Source organism: Sitophilus oryzae, unplaced genomic scaffold (genome assembly GCF_002938485.1).
Source record: "Sitophilus oryzae breed Bouriz unplaced genomic scaffold, Soryzae_2.0 scaffold_1058_pilon_pilon, whole genome shotgun sequence".
NCBI lineage: Eukaryota > Metazoa > Arthropoda > Insecta > Coleoptera > Curculionidae > Sitophilus > Sitophilus oryzae.
The window spans coordinates 1,219,229-1,231,766 of record NW_022145680.1 but is presented as its reverse complement, the minus strand read 5'-3'; the positions used below and the strand labels follow the sequence as shown (position 1 = coordinate 1,231,766).

Below are 12,538 nucleotides of genomic sequence, written 5' to 3'. Positions count from 1 at the left end.
AGGTTAACCAGATGTAAAATAAATAACAACTATGGTTATTCACCCAAAACTTGAAAACAGAAATACAATACAGGGTGGGCCAATGGAAACTTTCCACCCCAATTTTTCTCGTTTAAAATTAAAATTTGGAAAGACGCGAATTATAAAATAATTTTAGAATATTAGTGATTTAAAGGTTAAAGTAGACTTAATAGATCAGATAAGTGGTGGTCAATTAATACATTACTTTACTAATTTCGTCTTATATGACAGTTTGTCAAAATCTTAGAAATAATCTAGGTTTTAGTACGAATGAAAGTAATACTTCTTTCCCTGCGATTTCTCATCTACTAATATAAAAACCAGCAGCAATACCATAATTTTTTCGGCATTCCAAGGAAAAGGTATTTGCAAACTTTATTTATTAATTTATTGTCGCACGACCATTACTTATTTACAGTTTGAAGAGTTCCAACGAAATTTAATAATTATGATTTACACTACAGCTGAGCGGGTTGAATTGGTCTCTATTTATTTCAAAAATAATGACTGTGCAAGACAAACGTCACGACAATTTAATGAAAGACATCCTAATAAAAATGTTACGCATACTTACGTTAGACAACTCATGGAGAAGCTTTTGGAAAAAGGAACAGTGCAGAACCAAAAAGATAATCCAGTTTGTGTCGTTAGAACTGAAGGTATGCAAATCACAGTGTTAGGACACATTACAATGGATAACACATTGAATACCAGGCAATTGGCTGAAGTTTCCGGCATATCACGAACAAGCGTTAGGAGAATTTTGAAAGCGCATAAATTTTACCCCTACGAGATCCAATTGCTTTACGAACTTAATGAGGGTGATTATGATCGTCGATTGCAGTTTGTAGAAGATATGAGTGAGCGCTGTATTGGGAATCCAGATTTCCTCTATAATATCTGCATTTTTCAGACGAATGCTCTTTTTTTCTACATAGATTGGTCAATCGACACAATTGTCGATACTGGAGCGACTCAAACCCACATTTATTTAGAGAGTGCCATACTCAATATCCTGAAAAGTTGAATGTCTGGGCAGGTATCTGAGGCAATAAAATAATTGGACCATTCTTTTTACAAGGCAATTTGACTGGACAGAATGATCTTACTTTGCTTCCTTTGCTTCAAGAAAATATTGTTCCTAGAATAAGAGAGGTAATTGCCGAAGATAACAACTTGTCACAAGTTGCACTGTATTTTCAACAAGATGGAGCCCCACCACATTATGCAGCACCCGTTCGGCAATTTCTAAACGACAATTTTAGAGGACGTTGGATTGGCCGTAGAGGATCTATTGAGTGGCCTGCAAGAGCCCCTGATGTTTCTCCGCTAGACTTCTTTCTCTGGGGCCATTTGAAGTCTACTGTTTATAAAACCCAGCCTGAATCTCTTCAAGTTCTGCAAGATCGCATCATTGTAGAGTGTCAAAAAATAACTGCCGATATGTTGCAGAATGTTAGAGAAGAGATAGAAAATCGATTTTATTATTGCATGGATGTTAATGGCGGACATTTTGAACAATTTGTAAGATAACGTATTATACCTAATTATTAAAATTTTTATTTGGTATTGATTAACTATTAACCACTACTACTAAAACCATAGTCTAATTTCCAGGATTTTGACAAGTTGTCATTTCGTCGTCAATGAAAATAAGACATTAACGCAATGATTGACCACCACTTAGCTGATAAATTAAAATATACTTTAAATCAATAAATGACTAAAACTACTGAACGAAAGTACATGATATCTTACATCATTAAAAAGGAAATTGAAAGACCTTTCACATGAGGTATCACTCGGCCTCCCTTTCCATTTAAGAATTTAGAGGTGGCGCCGCCACCGCCTTGGGGGTTGTAGGTGTGAAAGTGATTTTATGATATTTTTCCCCCTCGAAAACTAAATCGACGTGTCCATGTCCGAGCGTTTTTCCAAATTTTAATTTTAAACGAGAAAAATTGGGGTAGAAAGTTTCTATTGACCCACCCTGTATATTCAGCAAAAATGAATTAGGGGGAATATTTGAAAATACTGCTTTAATTTTATAAGGGTTCCTTATATATTTTTTTTCGCTGGTTCTGATAAGGAAGAAACGGTAAATATTGGTACGGTTTCTTAAAAAAAAATAAAGGAACAAACTTCTACGTTAATTGATACCACTAATTACGATATTCTGAATGAAGCTTTAAAATGACTACCACTAATTTTGACGTTCTGAATGCTTACATTGAAATTAAAGCTTCATCCAGAATCTCGCAATTAGTGGTTTCAATTAGCGTAGAAGATTGTTCCTCTAATTTGAATGTAAGCATTCAGAACTTCAAAATTGGTGGAAAAAGTTACCAAACATTTAACTTTTCCACTAATTATACTTTAAAATTTGCGGGGAATGTCATTTTGGCCTTTGATTATCATCCGTCAATAGAAAATGTGGTTAGAAATTAAAAGTTTATTGTTTTATAAGCTAGATATTAGACTTTCTCTATGGATACAACTGATTACCGCAAGTTGTTGCTGGGATAGTCTATTAATTTTAATTGCGTTTTTTAGATATTGTGAATGATCGTAAAACTAAAAAGTATAAAGTGTAATTGAAACTACTAATTTATTCCATTAATTGAGAGGTTCTGAATGAAGCTTAAAGGAATAAACTTCTAAGCTAATTGAAACCACTAATTTATTCCACACACATTTATTGATTCCTTAATGACTACCAATAAATACTGGTAATAAGCGGTATTTGAAAACGATTTACTAGTAATATTTTACCGCATTTAGGGCTTTTAACTGATAAACCGGTAAATTGATAAACCAGTATTGGAATCTCTAATTCCTACGTCAATAAAATTCATATTTCGGTTAAATTTTCTAATCGTTTTTTGTAATATCTTCTAGAGCACGATGGAGGGAAAACAGAACGATATTCAATACACCTAATCCACGTTTGATGAACGTGTCGTTGCTGCGGGAAAGTAAACTGCTTCACCATGACAGACGTGGATCCAAAGGCAGTCACGGCCCAAGTCGACCAGCCAGTATGACATCACTTCCGCCACAATCGCCCAATTCACAAGGTATATTCACAATAACAGGGTAGCGTTTCTCATAAGACTCGGGCTCTTCAAATAGACCTGTTCGGTGTTGAGATTTGAAAACCGGTTTTAGCTGTTGGGATGACACCGGTGTTTATCTCATTACCGGTTGGACTTTTTATCTCACTACCGGTTTGGACCGACACCAATTTTAGTTAGGTAGATGTCAGATAAAAACCTTTATATATATATTTATATATAAAGGCATTATATATTATATATATAAACCATATATTATTTAAACCACATTTTAAAATCGCTTAAGATTCTAAAAACGTACCTAAAACAGTTATACTCTCTAATCTCTTAAGTATATTAAGGGGTGGTAGATATAGGGTATTCAAATAAGAGGTTTCGGATGTTGATAACGAATAAATTAAAAAATTCATTTTTATATAACATACACATAGGTATAAGAACTCAAGTTCGTTCAACAAAGTTGAAGAGGTTGTAACGTGCCAAAATTTCACTAAACTATTTTATTTCTTTTCTTTAATAATTTAACGCTAATTGATATTATTATTAGTCTGAAATATCGATCAGTTCAATTCAGTAAACCAAGAATAAATAAATCATACTTACATGTTAACAAAAGTAATTATTCCATCCTTATTTTTAACTAAACATATTTCACACTTAATAACATTTTTTTTGCAGCACAAAACTAGTTTGATTTAATACAATTTAATATTTATTTTAGCCGAAATAGATAAAATAATTCTTTCCGCCGTTAATTCTGTTTATATACTAAATACGTAGGTTAGAAATTTTTGAATTGAACTGTCAAATATTTATTTATATTTTTATTAACATTAACTATTAGGCAACCCAAAATATACTTTAATAAATTGATTATATATTTTTGTATTTTATTTAATCAACAGTAATTATTGAGCCTATTGTCACTTAGTTAAACTCATTAAATTTATGTTGCTCTATTTTAATTTTTAGGTAGAATTTTCTAAGCATAATTGTCTTAAAAATATCGTATCGATCCGGCAAGTGAGTCATGCGCAATATCTCTAGATTGTTGTTATTTATTAATTTTTGAATGTTTTGATAAGCAAATTTCTATATAACTTTCATTAATCTCGTTAACTTTATTTATTCTATTAATTATATAAATTATTGATATTAACTTTATTTTCCTTTAATATATAACTTTTTCTTCATGTCTTTATTCAGCTCATGGTTGGCAATCCATATTTTATCAAGGGCTCGTGTTTTTATCTGGCTATTTCTTTGTTGCAAAAAAGGTTTTCGTTTTTCTTGGAACTACCTTGGTTTGGTCACTTTATGTTCAGCTAGTGTGAGGTACAGAGGCCTCTCGGTCATTTTTGTCAAGTTTTTGATTTTTACCCTTGTGGGGATTTTCGAGTGTGCCTCAAAAATTACTGCAGCATCCTATCTTACCTTTTGTTTTTTTGGACGGTGCTACGGTTTACCGGTGACGGGATTTTCACCTCAAAAAGCTGACGTGGGTCAACCAAGCAGCCCGCCTTTTTTTTTGAGCACCCCATTCCATCCAGGGAAGAAATAATATTAATCACCTGAGGATTCGTAGAAAACCCTGAGTTAGCAGGGTTTTTTTCGTCGGAGCCGAAGAGTTTTTTGTCTGGACCGAAGAAGTTTTTGTCTGGGCCGAAGAAGTTTTTCTTCTGTGTTGAAGACTTCTCTCTGAGCCAGTTTTTTGTTGGAGCAGTTTTTTCGCTGTATCCATTTTACTTTTCTGGGGGAGTTGACAGTCGACGGTTGACAGTTGACAGCCGACGGTGTCTGCCCAAGATTGATTTGATTTAGAAGATTTTCAACTATTTGGTATCGTACAATTCAATTTTTTATTTTTTCCCTATCTTACGATTTGAATTTCATTGGTGCGTACGAATACTGAACGTAGATAATTTTTTTAAAATAATATTTCATTTTTTTTTTTCCTTTAATTTTTTTTTGTAAATTTAATACAGCTGACACAGTTTTCTTTTTGTCTCCATTTAAAATTTAAATCTATTCATTTTTTTTATCGATATCTAAATTTCTTGAACTGATGAATTCATAATTATTAGTTGATTATTTTGATTTATTTATTTAATAATTATATTATTAATTATTATTATTAGTGAATTGGTTTAGTATTATTTATTTGATTTATTAATTTGTTGATTAATTTGATATATTAGCTGAATTTAGTTGCGCTGATATATACATATATATTTTATTTTGTAAATCTTACGTGATCACGAAGGGTACCTAGGTATTTACGTAATTTTGCTACTTGCGTATTGTGAGATATATTTTTCTTGGTGCACAATTTTTTTTATTGATTTATTTAATTTACTATTTGCTATTTGGTATTTTCTATTTACTGTTGCCTATATTTTCCTTTTATATTTCAATAGAGGGTACTGAAACTAATCAGTTTGCATTATTTTTTTATATTTTTCCTTTGACCCTATGTCTACATAATTCTCTAAGATCTTGACTTTTTTTTGTTTATTTATTTACTTTTTTTTTATTTATGTATTTGTGGAACTTGTAAGGCCCTAAATACACCTGGAGGATTTCTGACTTTTTTCCGTCTAAAGTCAGTGGCGCTCTTAACCCGCCCCTACTCTCGAATTTTCTGAGCTAGGGCATAAATTTGTCGCGACTAGACCCCTGCAAATTCCATAAATATTTATTTTTCTTAATCGCTAACTTAATAATATTTTTTTCTTCTTCGTATTTTTTTTTACTTCTTTTCTAAATTTTTTTTTTTAATTTAAAAGAGCCGAGCTAAGGCCAAAACGCGTGACAAGGTAATATTTTGGCCAACTTTATAACAAATAATTTAAATGAAATAAAGGAACCTACGTTGTATTAAAAATATTTTTTATTGTGATTACCTCGGATGCGCTCGACAGAAGCAATATTTTGGGAAATTTGAGGAGAATAGGTTATGTAAACCAAACGCTAAATTTGTAAATAGCCCTACTTATTTTATTAAATAAAATGAAATGATTGCCGTACTCTGCTTGAAATTCACAAGTAAAAGAGCCAACTCAACTAAGCTGTTCAAGCACGGTTGGAGAATATTAGTACACTCAACAAGGCTCTTATTGTCACACTAAGTCATACTGAACCAAAAACATCGGTACAAATGGACAGTAACCGACTGAATTTAGATTTGATTTTTTTTAACCCAGAGATTATTCACAGCATAAATCGAATCCATTAAATACATACACATGCTACATGCTATATAAATACCTTTGTAAAATCAAATATAAGGAAGAACTTTAGAACAGAATATTACAACAAGAAAACAAAACATATTATGCTTTAGTTAACAATAGTTAAATAATGAGGAAACATTTACTTTACCTTTAATAACATTCTTTGTCACAAAACTTACAAACCAATAAAGATACCATAAATGCGTGTCAAACGGTATTCTAAAAGCCATTGCCTAACACCTATCGTCTCTATCCGTCGTTTGATTTCCCTCTCCCTAGTTTGCGAATAATATTTTAAAAATCAATAATTTTATTTATACAGGGTGAGTCTTAAATAAGTGCAAATATTTTTAGGAGTAGTATATTTCGACTCCAGAAACACGATTATGATGTTTTTTCACCGAAAAAAAAATTTTGAAAAATTTTTTGGAACTTTTTGTAGTTTTTAGTTAAAAAAAATAATTTTTTGATAATATGGCAACATAGGTAGTAGATTAGATAGATAAGAAAACCCAGAAAAGATCCAGCTCAAAATTTAAGCAAAAAACATACTTTTTTGAAAATTTCTAAAATAAAATAACTCGGTTATTTTGGACTTATTTGAAAAACAGCAAAGAGAAAATATGTTCCTTTTATCGAGATCTACCAACCCTGAAAATATTTGCACTTATTTAAGACTCACCCTGTATATAGAGAGTGTCTTAAAACTGAATATTATAAATTTAAATAAATATGTTTATATTAAAATAGGCGGTTCATCTCAATATCTAAAAGTTATTTATGACAATGCGTAGCTGGACAGTGTACAATTATACGTGGAACACACTAGCAGCCAAATGACCATCACGACTTCTCTGGCAGCACACAATACTTTTATTGAAATTTTCCATTACCGCTGATCACATTTTTGGAGTTATGTCACGAATTATTCGCCTAATTTCTTTTTTCAATTATTGAATGGTTTGCGGATTGTTTTCGTAAGCTTTCTTTTCCACATAACCCCACAAAAAATAATCTAGCGGCGTCAAGTCGCATGACCTTGGTGGTCAATTTACGTCCCCATTCTTAGAGATAAGCCTCCCTCCAAACTGTGTACGTAATAAATTCAATGGACTACCTGCTGTATGACATGTCGTACCATCTTGTTGGAACCACATATTCTCTATATCCATGTCATATTTGATCCCATAAAAATACATCAATCATCGTTCTCCGTTTACTGTAATAGCTTGTACGTTTTCATCTCCAGAAAATACGGCATAATGATACCCTCAGCCCAAAAACCCCACCAAACTGTGAACCGTTGAGCAGATTTCGTGGCAAACCATTCAACAATTGAAAGAAGAAATTAGGCGAATAATTCGTAACATAACACCAGAAATGTGTTCAGCAGTAATGGAAATTTTAATAAAAGAATTGTGTGCTGCCAGACAAGTCGTGGTGGCCATTTAGCAGATATTGTGTTCCACTGTCCAGCTACGCAGTGCCCTAAATAACTTTTAAGTATGTTATAAAACTTTTATTTTACTCGTTATCAACATCCGAAACCTCTTATTGGAATACCTTTATTTGTTATTTTAAAAATAAATGATGAATAGCCGTTATTTAACTTTGCAAATGACCCACGCAAAATTTTTAACTGACCCACGATTACTAGACAACCATTTGTTTGTTTACGCGGGTTTATTTGGATTTTCTAATTTGTGTGAATAATGTATATTCTATTCCTATTTTTAATAGTACTGCATTGACAGAAAAGCAATTTAAATGCTTTCTATAAACTTCAGTTTGATTATTACAGTTCTAAAGTCACGTAAATGATGACAAATTAATGCGTTTATCGTCATTTGCGTTTCAATCGCCTTAAAAAAGATTTTGGTAAAAAAAGTACACTATTGCAAATGTCTATCATAAAACATTCACTGCTGTAGTAACTTCTAATACAAAAAATGTCTTATTATAGGGTCTCGAAGGGGATCAAAAGGCAGCAGCGTTTCAGGTGGTTCTGTGAAAACAAACAAAAGTCCACCAAGAATAGAAAAATCGCCGCTGGCCACCACTCCAATGCTGGAAACTATTGAAGCAGTCGAAAGCCAAGTCCCCAGGACCTAAAATGGACACATCTATCCTCTTTCTTCAGCGCATTAGTTCAATATAAAATAATAAGAGCAATAAAACTGTTGCCGAATCATCTTGATAAGCTAACTTAATACTTCAATAGTTAAGATGATGCTAGGGACCATACAAATATTTGTCCAATCATCACAAATTTAAACTAGTTAAATAGACACTATTTGTTTCTAATCTATATAGAGAAAACAGTTTAATTGTTTTTATGAAATCATTTATTTAGGACAGTATCTCTCTAAATAAAGTAAACTAATAATGATTATAAGCTTTAGAAATTCGTTTCAACTAATAATGCTAGATCTAGAAATAACTATATATTCTAAAATTATGGGGATTTATACAATAAAGGAATAATACATTCTAAGAGTTAATCGCTTATAGGGAATTTCATAGAAACAATTAAACAACGTATGACTTATTTCATCTTATTAAGATTAAGTACTTAATATAAAACTTTACTAGCACGAATTAATATAATTACATTAGTAGGATTAATATTATCTAACCGATTCTTGTCGACTTCAGTCTCAAAACGTAGCGACTTTGACCATTGTTTACGCTCGGTGGTAGCCAAGATGCTGGGAAAATTTTGTGATACTACCAACTTAAACTGTGATTTGGTGTTTTTAGCTTAGCAGCTTCCGGAACTGGGGGTGACAAAAAGTACTGGGAAAACTTTTTGCCAGTTTCAGTTTGGCCACGTACCTCTCTACCTATACAATACTACTCTTTTTTACTCTTGATTACACTGAGATTGCTCATGAAACTGTCCTTCAGTAGAGTAGATAAAGTTATAAGAATATAGGCATCGCTTAAAAAAGAAGCTTTTTGGCATTAATTAAAATATAATGATAGTACGAAAGATCTGGAATCAAACGTTTAAATTATACAACGTATATTAATATATTACATAGTTTGATCTTTGTATTCTTATACTTATTGTAAGAAATATACTTATACTATACTGTTTACTAATATTTTCGCTATACTGCTTTGTTAATTATAATAAATTGCTATAAAAAAATAAGACTATTTTATTATCTCCACTCATTAGAAGATCCCATATTTTAGATATGTTATTGAACTCAAAGTTAGGACAGACAATGATGAGCAAATACAAGACCAAGACTCCTCTGGTCTTGATCTTGCAGTTAATAATAAGTTTTGGTCTAAAAAGCTAATAAGTAGTTTTGGTCTTGGTCTTACTGCAAGACTCTTGGAAGACTTACATTTTTTAATAGTTTTTACTAAATGCACTTTATATATAGAAAATCTTTAAATAAATAGTATTTTTAGTAATTTATTGCAAATAAAACTTTAAAGAAATAAATTGTGATAATATTTGTCTGAGACAATTTTTTATTTTTCAATATAATATCTATACAATATACTAAGGGCTGGAAGGTTAGCCTTGGGTCGAGATTTCCGTAAGTAAGAAGAGTACAATGCGTTTATAATGTACTGAACAAAGAGAGAACAGTAAACACGTTGCCAAACGTATGAAATAAACCGAGAAACTGTGCACATCGCTAAGAGACGTGGAAGGGGATATAGCAGATTTGTCGCAGTTTGCCACGCGTTTCCTTTGCAGGAAATTGGTAAAAAAAATGTTAAATTGTTAAATTTTAAAATTATTAAATTGACGAGAAAAATTATGAAATTAAAAATTTATAGAGAACCGAAAAAAAAATAAAAAAAAACAAGGTCTTATTAAACTGTGGAGTGTGCGTGCAAATAGGCCCTAGCTCTGCCGAAGAGATGGGGTGGGTTTTAAGCGCCACTGGCTTTGCACAGGATAAGCCAGAAAACCCCCAAGATATTTTTGGAATCTAACAAGACTTGTTATAAAAAAAATATTAGAAATATAAAAAAATTAAGGGATGAATAAAACACTAAGATAAATTAATTGAGTATTGTATAATGATATTAAATAAAAAAAATGAACCAAATTTGATGACGTTATATATACTAAATTTAATATTAAAAATTGAAAACCGAACCGTATGTACCTTGAACTAAAGTCTTGAACCTTGAATCAATATAAGATAAAAAAAGGTAAGTAAGAAAAGGAAAAAAAAACAAATAGGGGAAGATAAAATTTTCAGTAACGTTTACTTGTCTCTGCTTCCGATCTGATCCAGCGACGTATTTGCCAAGCTGAGTGCTGTAGAGGGAAATCACTTCCAGAGAGACGTACTGCAAAAAGTCTGCCAGAAAAAGCAAGCCAGAAAAATCCTGGTGGAAAAATCCTGGTCTTAAAAGTCTGGTGGGAACAATCCTGGCTTAAAAAATCCTGGTCTTAAAAAAATCCTGGTGTAAAAAATCCTGGTGTAAAAAATCCTAGTCCAAAAAGCCCTAAAACCGAGAGCGGTATTAGGTTTACGAAATAAAAGAAAGTTACCTAGAAGGAATAGTTTGAAACAAGGAACATACAGCTATAATTAATTAAATAATCAAAACACGTTTCAACTGTAGAAATATAGATAATGTCATAAAAAGTTACCTTGCTGGGCTTCACAAAAAATGTAGTTTTTTCCTAATAGATGGATGTCCAAATTGTTGGATTCAGAAAGCAGAAATTACTGGAACAGGTGGTGGTTTTATGTTTCTCTTCCCAAGAAAATCGACGATGACAAGAAATAAAACAAAAGGCTTTCCCTGTTAAGAAATAATTTGAATAGTAAAAATCGCACTAGACAAAATGGCGATCCAAAAAAACTTACCAGCCACGAGCAGATTAAAATCCCGTATAAAACGGCTCAGAGATACTTTTAAAAGGTAAGGTACAACTCAAACAGCAAAAGTATCCCTTATAATAGTTCTGGTCAGTGATTATCCCCAACAAACGGGTAAAACAGGAAAATTCCAACAAATTACACTGACCAGAACACCTGCTTTGAAGCTGAAGGGAAAAATGGGAAACCTACATCGATCAGATAGAGTTCCGGTCCGAAGAAATTTGATTTATACTGCAAAGTCGCAATTTAATATTCTGGGAATATTGCCAAAATAACGGAATTAATAAAGGATTAATAAAGGAAACATTTCCAAAATAAACATTACTTAGAATTAAAAGTAAATTCCAATAACCATTCAAACACAAACATACCAAACCTTATGCCGGTGACGATGCATACACAATATTACGGAAAGGATGTCGATTATGCAATCAATAATTATCAGAAAATACAAACATCAGAACCTAAGGGAAGTACTGCTCAACCTGACAACAGCGTGTGTGCGCCGAATACACTAATCTCAACTGATCTGAGCAATTCAAATTTAAATGACATTATTAATAATAATTGTTAACCTTACAATTTGCAGAAAATAAACAAATGATAAATTTCAAAAAATATGCAGGTAAATAACTTCATTTTGGGCTCCATAATGAAATATAGGGTCAAATAATATTTTAGAGATAATCCACACTTGTTAATAAATCTTCTAAGATAATACAAGGGCAAGCAGTACCGTAGAACTACTAGAAATTACGGCAAATAGGCTAACATTCAGAAACATAAACAAGTCCAGGAAATAAAGGTAATGTTTTGGTGAATTTACGATTATTATTTGAAGATAATACATTTTAATTATATTTTAGATCATTACTGATTGATTACTGACTGATATATGGTATGGACAGCAAAATAAATTAAGCAAAGTAGAGTAAGAAAGATAATGAAATATAGCTGTAATGAATATCTGTTTATAAAAATTAAATGCAATAAATTTATTTATCAGCATAAATAAGAGTTTGATCTAACTTGTAAGCAAAATTGGTATATATTTTAAACCTAGTTGAAGCTAAATTTGGACTGTTACAAGTTGACCGGTCGATCCCATAGACAAACAGAAAAATTAAAAGACTGCCAGAAGACATATGAAGCGCAGGAAAATGTACCTGTACCGCATCGACGCAAGTGCCGAAATACGTCCATCTAGCTATCTGTGTTTCGACACTAGTCCGTTAGTCTTAGCATATTCAGAAAGAACACGCTAACCTCCAGCGTTGCCAATTTGTGGGGAATTCCCCAAATTTTGGGGAATCCGGAGCCGATTGGGAGTTTTGTGGGGATT

The 12,538-nt window shown here is 31.9% G+C and overlaps 1 protein-coding gene across 1 annotated transcript in view; it reads left to right on the top strand.

Annotated features, from left to right (window-relative positions):
• Positions 1–9,476, top strand: part of LOC115876007 — a 155,309-nt gene extending 145,833 nt beyond the window's left edge. Inside the window, exons 5-6 of the mRNA XM_030891670.1 lie at positions 2,920–3,098; positions 8,292–9,476. Coding sequence (XP_030747530.1) covers positions 2,920–3,098; positions 8,292–8,440 — 328 coding nt within the window. The 3' untranslated portion in view covers positions 8,441–9,476. The remainder of the gene's footprint in view (positions 1–2,919; positions 3,099–8,291) is intronic.
• The last annotated feature ends 3,062 nt before the right edge of the window (positions 9,477–12,538 follow it).